The sequence below is a fragment of the Trachurus trachurus genome (genome assembly GCF_905171665.1).
Source record: "Trachurus trachurus genome assembly, chromosome: 12".
NCBI lineage: Eukaryota > Metazoa > Chordata > Actinopteri > Carangiformes > Carangidae > Trachurus > Trachurus trachurus.
The window spans coordinates 15,234,374-15,250,052 of record NC_139908.1 but is presented as its reverse complement, the minus strand read 5'-3'; the positions used below and the strand labels follow the sequence as shown (position 1 = coordinate 15,250,052).

The following is a 15,679-nucleotide window of genomic DNA, read 5'->3' as shown; positions in this document are numbered from 1 at the left end:
AACAAGTCTCTGCAGATTACAATAAATTACTGAAAAACAAACACAGAAAAACATCCAGAGGTGAAAAGAACATGAAACATTCAGAAACTCTGATTTAGTCCCAAATGTAAAAAAAAATATGGCAAGTAAATCTTTTGTATTCAACATCCTGCTTATGTACAGATACTTTATCAGCAAAAAGTCTCTTATTAAAATATCAGAAATTTCCCCTGTGATTTATTCTATAGTATAATATTAGATTGGGGATACGAAGGCAACAATGTCACACTATTTTGTTGTTTTACACAAGTTTAACTACTTTCTGCTGCTCCTCAAGCTTGAACAAACCAATGCATTTTGGAGAAAATTGCCAGACCAGAAGTACAGTGGTTAGGTTAAAAGACCTCGGTCAAAACGTCTGTGTCCTGCCTGTCCTGGTGCTTTACTGATTAAACTTTCTCCTCTGACTTACACTTGTTTTAGCCGCGCACCTCTAAGTGTTGTTTTTTAGGGAGAGTGCTTGCTTCTTTCTTACACTGTTTAGGTTTCATCTTTAACTGTTTTAGTTTTTAGGATTTATGTGAGTTTGCAGCTATGGATATCAGATAAACCTGAATGTGGTGTATTTGAACTGATAAGTAGCATGAGATTATAAAAAAAAAGTGTGCACTGCTTGACAGTGTAATATCTACAGTAATCATCACACAAAATGTGAAAAAATATACATTGCTCTTGCCACAGCGAGGATATCCTTTATAATTGAACATTTGTCTGTGGCTGTTAGAGCCTCTCAGTCCTCTGCACCCCTGCAAGTGAACAAGGCCGACCTGAAAATGAAAGAAAAGTAGGACACGGTGAGGACATGCTGAGGCTGCTGCATTATGGGACAGTCATAAATACACTACAGGTAGAATATACAGTACAATCCCTCGTCCACACATCCTCTGACCACATCAGCTGCTCGGCCAGATTCTCACAGAACGACACAGAATCTCAGCAGAGATTTTCAGATTTACATAATGAACGACAACATGGACTCAGAGGTAAGTTTTAATAACTAATTTAATCTAATTATAATCTTATACATTTCATTTTCATCCTGCTGTTCAATTGGTCAAAATTGCTGTTGTTTGATGCTGTTGTTGAAATCAATACAGATGTTGGTTTTGTGATGCTGTACAGCTGTTGTTCCACTTGTTCAATGAAATGCTCCACTTCTGAGACGGTTAAAATCTCAGCTTGTTGTGGCCTTCGCAGTCCTGCCCCTGCGACAGACATTTGTCCACTCACACCCAATAATGGATCTGTTGAAAGTGTAGCTGTTTGGGTCTAATTCAGCCTGTGAATATTTATTTGGACAAACAGTGGGTCAAGGACACCTCGCTCTTCACTCTTTAGAAACAAGACAGCAAGAGGCCATATTGTTTAACTCTTTATCAGGTGTTGAGATTTTGCAGTGTGTGTGTGTGTGATTGTGTTCTGTACATGTGTTTGGGTACAGTTATATTATTTTTTGTTAATTTAACTGATAGAGAATTGAAAAACCTATGCATTTGGGAAGTTTGGCTGATTGAAAAGAAAGAAAAAAGTGTTTTGCCAATAAAAAAAAGTCTCACAATAGAAAGATGTTGGAAAAAAAGATTTCTTTGTGGCACCATAACTCAGCTATCACAGAAAACAGCTTACAGTAAAACTCATCCTGTATAATCACGGTTTACATGACCTCAAGAAGTAAGAATTCATGACTTCTTACACAACATTGTAAATTCTTCCCACGACTAAGTGAGTAATTTTTTATGCAAAACTGATATTGACGCTGTATTTGAGTGAACTCTATTCAAGTGTTTCATGGGTGGACTGTGAGGCTGCGTGTTTCAGACGGTGCATCCTAGAAATCCCTCTCTATTTGCATAATGAATTACATTATGGTAATGACGGTTCTTCGGCCATGCTCTCTTATGTCACCACATGTTTTGCGGCCAATCTTCAGGCAGTAACGTAAGATGCCTTTGCTTGATGTCTACAGGAAGCCCGGTGTTAAAGTTTAAACAGTCTTACGTTGCCTACGCGTCTCTAACAACTGAACCAGCTGAACCATAGGGAAAAATGAGAAAAAAAACATAATTAGGGGTGATTGTCAACACTGTGATGCCAGGAGCAAAAATACAAAAAAAATAGTATTTTAGTAAATAGTAATAGTAAATTCGATCTTTTCTCCCTTAATTTCCTGTCACCTCTGTGGTTCTATTACTTTTTTAAAACAAAGGCAAACATTTTGTGGCATTTATGTTGATTTCTTGGTAAAATGAATAAAATCGGTTCTACCACGTCACAGCCTAATTGGTTGAATAATAACGGAAATTATTGTTTGAGGTTTCATTTCAAACCTTCAGTGTGTTGTTGAAGATGACACAACAAGAACTGACAATGACAAACATCCTGTGAGTGTTGATCTGTAATTAATCTACTGTGACAGCTGACGTAGGAGAATCTGAAATATAGTTCAGGTCCATATCTGATCAGTGTGCCACCGATGAGCAGTTCGTAATTAGTTTGAAATCCATCTGTCTAATCAAAGATCAGTAATTGAATACCTGTGCAGTAATTTTGATGGGTCTCCGGGAGGATTGAGTTACCACATCCTTGGATTACATACCGGCCTGCACACACACACACACACACTACACACTCACACACACACACACTCTCTTCCTTAAACAACTAGTGCTGTTCGACACTCAGGTGAAGCACTGAACGTTTGCTGCCTGTGCTCCATGAATGTTTAACCAGCCCGGAGCCTCCAGAGCCAGGTAGCTCATTACTGCCTCATTACCTACAATGCAGGGACACCAGCCCAGCAGGAAGCAGCAGGGCCACCCTCCTCCTCCTCCTCTTCCTCCTCTTCCTCCTCCTCCTCCTCCTCATCCTCTCTGTCCCGGGCCGAGTTGCAGGGCCTTGCTCCGAGCTGATATTTGAATCAGGGACCGTGGGCAGCGCAGGAGACAGAGTAGTAGGAGTGAAACGTCTGTGCTGACTTGGACAGACTTGGCTATGTGAGAAGACTGAAGCCGCCGTCACAGGCTCTGTCTGTCTGAGTTGTTTATACCTGAAGACTGAAGTTCTGAGTAGTTTGGATTTATCAGGGTCATCAAACAAGACTGATTCAACCATGACACACAGGGCTTTGGAAGAAAAAGAGGTAATTACATAGCCATGGCTTTTGTATTGGACATCTGTTGTGTTACTGTTCTTCCAGTATTTTACATTTGTATGTGATGGTAGCAACTTTCAGACTATTCTTTTAGACATTTTATTTGTTGAAAGATAAAAAATAAAATAAAATAAAAAACACATCTGTTTTTAACCTATTCATCAGTTTAACTTAAAGTCGGCCTGGTGGCTTTAAAGTATACAATGATGAATATTTTTCAAATGACTACATGTAATGTTAAAGTAGCCGTAAGTCCACAGATAGGTATCACCTGATTCTGCGGAAGCCTTCAGCTCTGATGAGCCTCTTTCAGCCCATTGTTTTGGTTTTTCTAGCAGGCACAGTCTATATTGTATTGTTGGTTGTCTCACCTCTGACCAGCATTTCTGGCTGCACCAGTTGATGAAGTCATTATATACTGTAGTAGCTGGTCAGAAACAAAGGGCTAAGTTAGCGGCCAGTGGATTGAAGAATTTCATAGTTAAAGGACCAGATATTTTGATGCTAATGTTGCCACTGGATGAAGAAACTCCTGACAATAGCAAGTTTTGTGTGAATGTTGTGTTTTCAGCTTATTTCACTGCAAATAATGAATGTTGCTTTAATTAAAAAACTCGATTCTTCGGTCCAGAAGTAAACTAACACATTTTAGCCAATTATCGATGCTACGATTTAAGCACCACAGGTTGATGAGTCGGTTGCATGTTGTGTTAGCTATAGCAACACAGGAGGTACTGTACTTGACTGGCGTGATGGAGGCCTGTTGACGCTCAGGTTTCTCTAGACACCTGGAGCCCCCTAAATGTGTGTTGCCCTGGGTGATGTGTGGTGTCAGTCAATGGCCCACGAGGAGTGCTATCTCTTTCAGGAGCCTAACTGCCACTTTGTGACTGCGTAACAGGATCCCGCACCATACTGGATAGACAGGGACAATGGAGTGTCCTCTCGGGTGATGGTCTCCGGGTCAGATAGACTTTCCTGTTCCGCCGTTGCCCGACATCAAAATTTGATGTTTACAGCAGTTGTTCGATTTGGATGTTTTTCGTGTGTGTTACATTAAACGTGTGACAGTGTCTTGTACGTCTTTCCCTTTAAATCTTAAAGGCTCTTTCCACTCCCTCAGTTGAGTCAAATAGTGCCGCCAACTGAAGTCATCTCTTACCTCGTGGCTCTTTGCTTTTGTAAAATTTTTCCCATCACCCTACAGCGCAGTGTTGTCTTCCCATCTGCCAATTGTTCAGCAGAGGTCACATTTCCTTTGAATGGCAGAAAATCTCTGCCCTGCGCTCTGTGCCCACAGTGTGCCAATAATAGGGCAGAGCGACCGAAAGTAGACCAGGTGCTCTCTGCTTGACCTCTTACCGTTGGTTTTGACATGTCAGAAGGCTGTTTTCAAGTGTCGGACACACAAACCAGCATTTTAACTTTCAACCTTGGTGATGACATTAGAAAAGCCGGTAACACTTTACAATAAAGGTCCCTTAATTAATGTTAGTACATTATTAAGCATTGATATATAGACTAATGTGTTAATTAATGCTGAGTAATGCATACATAATGATAACTAATTACATTATTGAACTTTTATTATAACTTAATAATTTATTAACTAACTTTGAGTAGTAAACATTAATTAACTGCTTACTAAAAGGCTACATTAATTAATGTGTTTCCTAATCCTAAGTAATACATAATAATGATTGTTAATATATCTGTAAACAGTTAATTCATGCTTAATAATGTACTAACTAACTTTAATTAAGGGGCCGTTATTGTGTTACCAAAAAGTCAGAATTTGGTTTCTAGTTTTATTATTAATTTGATGTGATCACCTTACGTCTGCTTCTAATGTTCATATTAGGTTTATTATTATTTAGGGAGCATTGCGACCAGTCGTTGATACTTTGTTGTCCGACTGAGTCTCTATAGGTTATGTACTACTGAGGGAAATGGTTAAGGAAAAAAAAAGAAGTTATATATTTATTGTACAGGGTTGTACTGTTTGCAGGGCAAAAGGGAAATTTAAGAAATATTCTTTTTTAGCAATGTGTTATACCCAGTTTTGCTTTCAGAGTGACTTCATGAGGTAAAAAAAAGAAAAAAGGAAAAAAATAAAGAAGCAGAAATGTCATTCAGTAAACGGAGACCACAACTCAAACATATGTATGTGTTCAGGAAACATCTGATTTATCTCTCCACACACACACACACACACGCACGCACGCACGCACGCACACACACACCCACACACACACACACATAAATACATATTTAGAATGAGGTTTGTTTCCTTTCTTACACCCACACGACATAATTGATGGTTTCCTATTGAAGGAAGTTGAAACTATCAGATCAATCTGTGTTTCCTGTCATACTACTGTCCTTTCCCCTCAATAAAACCAGATGCTCAGTTCAGAACTGGCACTGAGCATCACACACACGCAGAAAGGACTTTCAGGACAGGTAACTTCTTACACTTTTTGCCCCCTTGTTGAACATTTGAATTAATTAAATTGATGCATTTTTCAGGACATGATTTATTGTTGCAACTTTTTCCAGCGAATTTGTGGGTCAGTAGAGCAGCGGCTTCATTGTGGAGGATGATTGTCACTTGGTGACAGGTCATCTTGGCAGTGATGAGAGCCAAGCTACTGAAGCATCATACCGGGTGTCTCTTTCACAGCGTCGTAATTAAAGTGCATTGCGTTTGCTGATTATTTTACCTGGCACTTTGTCAGTTGACTAAGTAGCAGAGTAAATGCTGCAGTGTATGATGAATGTAATTACTTATGGATTGTACTTTACCTTACTGTACTAGTTTATATTTGAGTCAGTTAGGCCTATTACAATACTGAGACCCATGGGAACTGTCATATGTGTTAAAAAGAGAAGTTTTATGGAGCTTTTAGAATAAGTGGATTACATGGTGTTGGCTCTGTCCTTGTCTTGGACATGACTGATGGCTCTGTAGAGAGAACACAAGCAGATTAGATAGTGCTGGCTGAATTTAGGTTTGTCCTGAGCGTAAAGGATGCAGCCAAGGCCACTACCCGCTCAGACTGGAAGTCACAGATATAAGGACAGACAGGCAGGAAATTAGTCACTCTCTGGGAAATATATACCCTAGGTGATACATAATTTTGTGCTGGTGTGTGTGTGTTCTTGAGTGACAATTTCCACAAAAGCAGATAACTTTTAAGGAACAAACAGGACACAACAGGAAAAGGATGGGACATATAGGCCTGGGCTTGACAGAAAAAGTCAGACTTGGGTCAAAAATAACAATAATAATATCTGTAAGAATCAAGTAGAGCTTTGTCATACTACCCTGCTATGTCACTCATGTGCTGCTACACAGAGTCTGGAGGAGCGCTGTAACCGGATGCTGAGGAACATGGAGGCCTCCCTGACAGCCCGGGATCGTGTGGGCATCCAGGATTTTGTTCTCTTGGACGCCTACACGAGTGAGAGTGCCTTCCTGGACAACTTAAGGAAGCGCTTCCATGAGAATCTCATTTACGTGAGTCTTTCCTGTGTGGTTTAATTTTGGATAGCCGCGCTGCAGTCGTTCTCTTACACTCTAATTAAACCTCGTGCCCTCGACCCTCAACCCGACAAGGCCTTCACACATTGTTTCTGCTGAATCTGGCACCTTGGCTTGCTGAAACAGCAGCTCCTGTTCTTTTCATTTGCAGAGTGAGCACTCTAAAGGTCACCGCTGTCCGTAAGGTCATGACAACTGATTAACCAAACTTATTGCTTTTGATAAGAGGAACAAAATTACTTATCAGTCGAATGATGCATGCACACCGCACTGCTGGAGGCCTTTATAATGTCATGTCATCTTGAAGAAAAACAATCTCCTCCATCATCAAATGTGCAAGAGTTGCAGACCATGACTTCCTCTCCTTGTCTCTCTCTGCAGACCTACATCGGGACTCTCCTGGTGTCGGTCAACCCGTATAAAGATTTGGACATCTACAGCAAGAAGCAGATGGATACCTACATGGGAGTTAATTTCTTTGAGCTGCCTCCACATATGTAAGATTTGGTCCTTAGATTGATTAACTATTGCCTAAGGTGCAGAATGCTAAAGCTTTTCTTCACATCCCTCAGCATGATATCATAATGATGTCAGCATTTATATAGCACCACTGTGCCCATATATAGCCTCATGCAGTTGCTAGCATGGAAATAGCCTCTTAATCTTGTTATTTTCAACTTTTAATTGATTGTAACATTACTATCGTTTGGTACAAAGAAAATACAAATGAAGCAAGATCTTCTGCACAATTCACTCAGCTGTAGGGATCAAGCCACTCCCCATTTCTCTGTCTCTCTGTTTAAACTGAAGCTATGACAAGTAAATAAGGTTTTAAATAAATAGAAGAAACCTTCAGGAGATTTCAGGAACATGTACGATGATGCTGTGACATGGTAAAAGTCAAAATGTGGTTGAATGTGACACAAGCACTGTGCTTCCAGTTATGCTCTGGCTGACAACGTCTTCCGCACGATGCTGTCCGAGTTCAACAACCACTTCATCCTGATCTCAGGGGAGAGTGGGGCCGGCAAGACCGAGGCCTCCAAGAAAATCCTCCAGTTCTACGCCGTCAGCTGTCCAAGCACCAGACTCCTGAACAACGTCCGAGACAGACTGCTCCTCTCCAACCCAGTGCTTGAAGTCAGTGACACGGACACACATGCACCAACCCTCCTGAGAGCATTTTGATCAAACATTTTATCATCTTTTGTTTTATGTCTTTCAGGCATTCGGAAATGCCAAAACCCTAAAGAATGACAATTCAAGTCGCTTTGGGAAGTACATGGACATCCAGTTTGACCACCAGGTGAACTGAGATATCCTCTTCACATTGCATTACGGTGCAAATCACAAACTCAAGAAAGCGTTATGGTTCCCGTCTAGTTCAAACTTAGAGGTTTCGTCCTACCTTTCTCCATCAGGGGGGGGCAGTTGGTGGCCACATCCTCAGTTACCTGTTGGAGAAGTCCCGTGTCGTCCATCAAAACCACGGAGAGAGAAACTTCCACATCTTCTATCAGCTGGTGGAGGGAGGGGAGGAGGAGCTGCTCCGCTGGCTCGGCCTGGAGAGAAACTGCCAGCACTACAGTTATCTGGTGCAGGTCAGTGCGAGAAAAAAAACAAAAAACATCTGTTGTGTCATAAAAAGAAGATAATCTTGAATCAGACCTTTTGTTCCTTTTGTCTTCTTCAGGGTGATTGTGCCAAAGTTAGCTCTATCAACGATAAAAGCGACTGGAGGACAGTGAGGAAAGCCCTCTCTGTCATAGAGTTCAACGAGAGTGATATTGAGGTGAGGTAGAACAGTCACTGCATAAAACATCATCATATCAACATTTATATATCGAACAAAACCACATGTGATAACTGGAAATTCTCTCTGCTTTTAATGCAGCACCTGTTTGGGATCGTTGCGAGTGTTCTCCACCTGGGAAATGTCAAGTTTGAAGCAGATAATCGAGGATATGCCACTCTCAACAGCAACCAGGAGATGCACTGGGTGTCAAAGGTGAAACTGCACATGGTTTAGGTCATCATGTGCCTTCATGTCCGTTCATGCAGTTTTATGGTAGAAGACTTTGTGGAAACATTGTTGATGCATGTCGGGTTTTTCTTCTGCATTTGTTGTACAGTTGCTGGGGATTCCTGCTCAGGTGCTACAACAGGGTTTGACCCACAGGAAGATTGAAGCCAGAACAGAGGAGGTGACTTTCCTTTAAAGTCATTTGAAGTATAACATACGTATTGTTCATGTTTGATTACAATATCTCCTTCATTCTGCTCTTCAAGGTGCTTAGTCCGTTCTCTGTGGAGCATGCTGTATATGCCAGGGATGCCCTTGCCAAAGCCATCTACGGCCGCACTTTCAACTGGCTGGTCAACAAGATCAATGAATCTTTGGCAAACAAAGTGAGTTTAAAAAAAAGGGATGCTCTCTCTTCCTAATCTTGCCAAGCCGGCTCTGCCTCATTATTGAAATGGGAAGAAAACTGGTGTAACGAGATCTTAGTACGCCAGAGGCTATCATTTAACAGGAAACAGCAAATCTGGATTTTTTATTTATTTTTTAGCTTATTATGTTTCTAAATTGTGATTTTATTGGTTTAAAGTAATGTAACCCCCCCCCCCCCCCCCCCCAAAAAAAAAAAAAAAAAAAAAAAAAAACGAATGAAAGACACACACATCTCCTCAGGGAAGGGCAGGTGCTGAGTCGATAGTGTTGTAAAACAGGATGAAAGACTCGCAACAGAAGACTTCTAGAAAACGTGACGTACGTTTTGAGCAAACGTGCTCTTCGTCAGACAAAAGGTGCTATGAGAGGCCATCTTAAGTAAAGGTGATCACATGGTACAATTAGAATCACATGACATTACAAGATACAGATCAGCTTTTCTATAATTGTCTTGCAGGAAGAGAGCCATGCATCCAAACAAAGACTCAGATGTAAATAATAGTTCACAACAGCAAAGTAATGTCAGCACATGAGACTGAATTCTCTGCAGGTGAAAGCATGACTGTGTGTTAATTAAATCTAGGATTCCTCCAGAAAGATGGTGATTGGTCTGCTGGACATCTATGGGTTTGAGGTTTTCAATGTGAACAGGTAATGAGAGGTGACATTATTCTGCAACAGTCAAACTGTGTAATGATCAGGTCAGATACTGACTGTGGCTTTGGTTTGTTTCAGCTTTGAGCAGTTTTGCATCAACTATTGCAACGAGAAGCTGCAGCAGCTTTTCATCCAACTGACCCTCAAATCAGAGCAGGAGGAGTACGAGATGGAGGGGATTGAAGTAAAGACACTATATATATTTTTTGCATTTTCATTAGCACATGGCTCACACTGCTCCAAATTCACATACAAAAAAAAAAAACGATCTTTTTTTTCAATACGCAGTGGGAACCAGTGCCATTTTTCAACAACAAGATTATTTGCGACCTTGTGGAGGAGAGGTACAGAGGAATCATCTCACTGTTGGTAAAGATGAGACAAAGAATCAAACGATTAACAATAATCTGCCACAAAAGTGAAACATGGCTGAACTCGTGATGCTCCTCCTCTCACGTAGGACGAGGAGTGTTTACGGCCCGGAGAAGCCACAGATCTCACCTTTCTGGAGAAGATGGAGGAGAAGATCGGCGGTCACCCTCATTTTGTGACGTGAGTTCAACACGTTAGCCTTATACAGGAAATAGTTGAGGAACATGACTGTGCATAAACACAACCATCAACATCCTAATGACCCTACATTAATGCTCCTTTTTCCTGCAGACATAAACTTGGAGATCAAAAGACGAGGAAAACGCTGGAAAGAGGAGACTTCCGCCTGCTGCACTATGCAGGGGAAGTTACCTATTGTGTTGTTGGTGAGACAAGATACTAAAATATACATTATATACATGTCTTACCAGTGGATCAGCAGCAAAATTACAAAATGTAGTTTAAAAGTGGCAGAAGGTTACACAGTTACACATTAGACACAGAATGCTACAGGTCATATTAAAACCAAGTTAGTCTGTGGCTGTGTTTTCGTATTGATTGTTTATGAGTCCAGTTTGTATGAGGGGGAATTTTATATTTTTGTTTCCAAAATCTACAGTCTTGAATCTCAAAGCCTCACTTTGTCCTTTCAACTTTCAGGATTCTTGGACAAGAACAATGACCTCTTGTATCGAAATGGGAAAGAGGTAATTTCACTTCATTTGTTTTTGTCTAAAACCAGTGATGACCACATAATACTGGTTGGCGAGCCCTTGAAAATGAAGCATGCCCTATTGGTTCTAATTTTACTGCATGACCTTTCACGTCCTCCACCGCTTCCAGAAATACAAACACAGAACTGATGATATATTTAAAACGAATGGCGTTCAGTTCTAACATTGCATTATAAGGATGTGTTTAAAAATGTTTGGCGATGACCGAGGTTTCCTGTTCCTGTTAAGGTCATGCGGCAGTCCAAAAACGCCATCATCAAGCACTGTTTTCCTCCCACTGAACCGGACAGCAAGAGGAGACCTGAAACTGTAAGAAATGACTCACGTCGTGTTCAACCATCACCCACTGGTTTCATTATTTATAAAATGACCACAAATAAACCGGTAGTTCTCATTCCTCTGCCAATTTCCTGTGATTCCTCAGGTGGTCACTCAGTTTAAGAGCAGCCTGGTGGGCTTGACAGAGATCCTCATGTCCAAAGAGCCCTGGTACGTCCGCTGCATTAAACCCAATGAAGCCAAGCAGCCAGGTAGAGAAACATCCACTGTACGAACTGCGTATATTCAGCTGACAACAAGCACATGGAGTCAAACCAGACAAGTTTGACCCATGATCTAGTCCAACTTAGCATTGTGGCGTCTCCTGCAGGACGTTTTGATGATGTGCTGGTGAGGCATCAGGTGAAGTACCTGGGGCTGATGGAGCACCTGAGGGTCAGGCGAGCTGGATTCGCTTACCGTCGTAAATATGACATCTTCCTCCAGAGGTATCTCAGCACATAAAACTACAGTGGTGAAAATAAGTAGTTCATTCCCTGCTGATTTTTGCCCTTACTTCACTTGATCAAATGTAAATTATTTTATATCCTTTAGATGATGATATTATTTCAGGATTTTTTGTTGATATTCTGCCTCTCTGTTAGAATAAACTTAACATAAAAACGATAGACCATCCATTTCTTTGGGGGGCAGGGGATCAAATACTTATTATCCTAACTGTACTTGTTTTCATTCATAAAAAAAAGAAAAAAAATACTCATGGTTTCATTTCTTTCATGGCTGCTGCTTCCGGTGTCAAACACAAAGCTGTGTGCTCTCCTTCTGTGCTCAGGTACAAGCCTCTGTGTCCAGACACCTGGCCCAACTGGAGAGGCACGGCAGCAGAAGGCGTGCGCCGCCTGGTGAAACACCTGGGCTACAAATCTGACGAATACAAAATGGGCAGGTGAGCAACTGCTCATGTACATGTGTCACCGTCAATGCTGATCAACTATGAAGGAAATACAGAACTGATCGTCTCACTGTCTTTCCCTCAAGGACAAAAATTTTCATCCGCCATCCTAAAACTCTGTTTGCAACAGAAGATGCTTTCCAGGTCTGCAAACACAAGCTAGGTGAGATGGTGTTGTGTAAAACAATTTGTAACACTAAAGTACGCTTCAAAAGCTCATTGAGGGTGAAACTGTTTCTGTTGCAGCAACAAGGATTCAGGCCAAGTACAAAGGCTACAGGGTGAAAGGGGACTTCCAGAAACAGAGAGAAGCTGGTCAGTGGTGACACAGCAACACATCTTCCTACAGGCACAAACTTAAATCTCCTCCCTGATTAAATGTTTAAATGTGACTTAGATACATATTACTTTTTGTTTCCTTGCCATATCCAAACAGCCACCAAGATTGAGAACTGCTGGAGAGGCCTGAAGGCCAGGAAGGAGCGAGAAAAGAGAGCTTGGGCTGTCAAGGTCATAAAGAAGTAAGTCACCACGATGAAACTGTCAGGGTTACCGGAAACTGGACCCCAAATGCAGACAATTCAAAGTAACAGGCAACAAAGGGAATTTATTAAAAAGGTGAGAAAAAAAATCATACAACTGAAAAGAACTAAGGGTCAAGCCAAAGTCCAGGACTTAAACAGAAAAATCAAAGGGTTAGGACACAGAGAGAACGCAGCATGGACGACAGGGAACAGACACAGAACAACAGATGAACTGAAAAGGACAATAGGAAAAACACACAGGTTCAATACACAAGGGAACGAGCCACAGGTGGTTAAATCAACACAGGTGAAACACATTGGGTAATCACCAGAGGGAGCACACAGGAAGCCAAGACAAGAACTTCAAAATAAAACAGGAACTCAGGACAGACCATGACAGAAATTAGTTCTGCGGTTTAAGAAGATGATAATAATTAGAGTCGGGTCAAGAGTCTGAATGAATCTGTGTGTGTATTTATTGTAGGTTCATTAAAGGTTTCATGACCAGAAATGAGCCAGCCTGCGTTGAGAACAGTGAGTACCTGGCGTATGTGAGGCAGAACTACCTCACACGTCTGAGGGAAAACCTCCCCAGTACCGTCCTGCAGAGGGACTGCTGGCTCACGCCTCCGCCCATAATGCAGGAGGTAAGTGATGGTCCATTTACTATTTACAAACTGTCTCTGGGCGGTGTGGATGTGGAGAGATGTAAAGTCAAACAGCTCATGTAAAACCTTTGTTTTGTTTTGTTTTGTTTGTTTTGTAGGTGTCCCAGCTCTTGAGGAAGATTTACATTCGCTGCATGGTTCGGAAGTACGTCAGAGGAATCACTCCACAGAGGAAAGCACAGGTACAATCTGCAGCCTGTTAAGCGCACACTGTGTAGAAACTGATATTCACATTAGAAGAATAATACTCTACACTTAAAATAACTTACCCTCTGCCATGCCACAGTTAAAGTTAAATCAGTGGCTCCTATTTTGTGCTTTATTTATGGATGCAGTTTAATTTATAAAATAAATAAGGAATATACATATGAGTATTCCTATGAATATATCATCATACTATCTTACTATCTATTTTAACATTGTCTCCATGTTCCCAGCTTCTGTTAAAAGTACAGGCGAGCTCCATGTTTAAAGGAAAGAAAGAAAACTACCCCTTCAGTGTGTGTAGACCGTTCCTGGACACCAGGATAGGTAAGATTGCAGGAGGGTTTTTATTGTGTTTTTTTTTTTACTTAATAGCCTAATACTTTATACTTTTTACTTTATTGTTTTACTATATGCTTGCATGATAAAACACAATAATTTCTATGCCTGTGAAGACTGCAGATCGCAGTTGATGTGGAGTTTTCCCTGTTTGATAAGAGTTTTGTTTTCAGTTAACCAATAATTCCAAAATCTGATTATGCATGTAGTAGTTTCTGTTATTTTTCTGAAGGTGCTGAAGACATAAGCATCAGAGTGATTCAGATGATACGGCACGAGCACATCAAGGTAAACTTACACTGTCATTGACTTTGCATTAAAAATCAATCCATTCATCCACCGTGAGTGAGCTGAGTCTGTCTTCTGCCCACAGTACAGCGTGCCAGTGGTGAAGTACGACAGGAACGGCTTCAGGCCTCGTCTCCGGCAGCTTATCTTCACACAGGAAGCCGCCTACCTCGTGGAAGAGACCAAGATCAAGCAGCGGATAGATTACAGCTCTCTGAAAGGTAATGAGTTAGACTAATAGACTTAATGAGGAGAGAGATACACGCTTGCCATTACGTACCTGTGTGACTCAAGCTTTACAAGCTTACACCTCTCTCTGAAGGTGTGTCGGTGAGCAACCTGAGCGACAACTTCCTGATCCTTCATGTAACGTGTGATGACATCAAGAAAAAGGTACAATAGACCGATCACACTGTTGTCGACGGTTAATGACAACATCGTGACAATAAACTCTGATTCTGTTTCATTCAGGGGGATCTGGTCCTGCAGTGCGACCACCTGTTTGAGGCCCTGACCAAACTGTGTGGCGTTACCAACAAGCAGAACTTCATCAAAGTCGTCCAGGGCAGGTACACGATCTGACATTTTTAATGAAGTAAGAGTGAATCTAAAAACAGAGTGAGCGAGTGAGAATTTAAAGTGGAAATTGTTATTGTCACTTGTAGTGTGCGATTTGACATCCAGCCTGGAAGAGAGGGCTTTGTGGACTTCAAGAGCGGTCAGGAGTCCATGGTCTACAGGGCGAAGAACGGCCACTTGATGGTGGTGAGTGTAAAGCTCAGACGATGTTAAGTTCACGTCAACGCCGCAAAATCCTGACTGAGCTCTTTGTGTTTTCTAGGAATCGACAAGAACCAAGTCAAGATGATGAAGCCTGTAATGTGCATCGCAGAGCCGCACCTCTTGAATCAACAGCCATGCTCGTTGTAAAATCCTGCACTGCGGCTGTTGCCAACAGCTTTTGTTTTATGTCACCTGAACTTGTACTCATTACGGCAAAGTAGATGCTATTGATTCACAATTACTGCCAATATCTTACTGTAGTAGTGTAGATCCCCTCATACGTGCTTGTGTCAGAGCCTAGCCACAATATCAGAGGCTCCATGTGGATTTTGAATTATCATCATGTGAACAATCTGATTCCAGCTCAGATTCATGGATATCACCCATCTTCATTATGAAGAGAAGCACTTATGTTTTTTTTTATTAAACATACCTGAAATCCCGTCTAGGTTATAGTAGCAGAGAGAAACATTACCTACGAGTGCAGCCATGAATGTAACTGTGTTTATACCTCACACATACTGTACCTTTACATTAAAACATGCTAAACCACAGTGGACTGGGGTTTTTCCTTTTGTTTAATGGGGTGCTTGACAAAATGCTGTGACACTGTGATGACAGCAGCTCCACCTACTGGCCTTTTTATTTTCAGACCTGTGAGTCATTCATGCTCTTTGTCCCCATTCCTTTGAC

At 41.3% G+C, this 15,679-nt stretch overlaps 1 protein-coding gene across 1 annotated transcript; it reads left to right on the top strand.

Moving 5' to 3' along the window:
* Window positions 1-5,630: 5,630 nt before the first annotated feature.
* Window positions 5,631-15,480, top strand: myo1hb (myosin IHb). Its single transcript, XM_083982962.1, has 32 exons — window positions 5,631-5,653; window positions 6,549-6,710; window positions 7,116-7,231; window positions 7,676-7,874; window positions 7,960-8,040; window positions 8,156-8,335; window positions 8,428-8,526; window positions 8,629-8,742; window positions 8,867-8,938; window positions 9,024-9,143; window positions 9,770-9,837; window positions 9,922-10,027; window positions 10,132-10,212; window positions 10,304-10,395; window positions 10,507-10,601; window positions 10,876-10,922; window positions 11,178-11,258; window positions 11,374-11,479; window positions 11,599-11,716; window positions 12,061-12,174; window positions 12,267-12,343; window positions 12,427-12,495; window positions 12,617-12,701; window positions 13,189-13,351; window positions 13,471-13,554; window positions 13,810-13,903; window positions 14,148-14,203; window positions 14,289-14,424; window positions 14,526-14,596; window positions 14,675-14,772; window positions 14,869-14,968; window positions 15,045-15,480. The coding sequence occupies exons 2-32, from the start codon at window positions 6,573-6,575 to the stop codon at window positions 15,069-15,071; spliced, it is 3,087 nt and encodes a 1,028-aa protein (XP_083839088.1). The 5' UTR covers window positions 5,631-5,653; window positions 6,549-6,572; the 3' UTR covers window positions 15,072-15,480.
* Window positions 15,481-15,679: the final 199 nt, after the last annotated feature.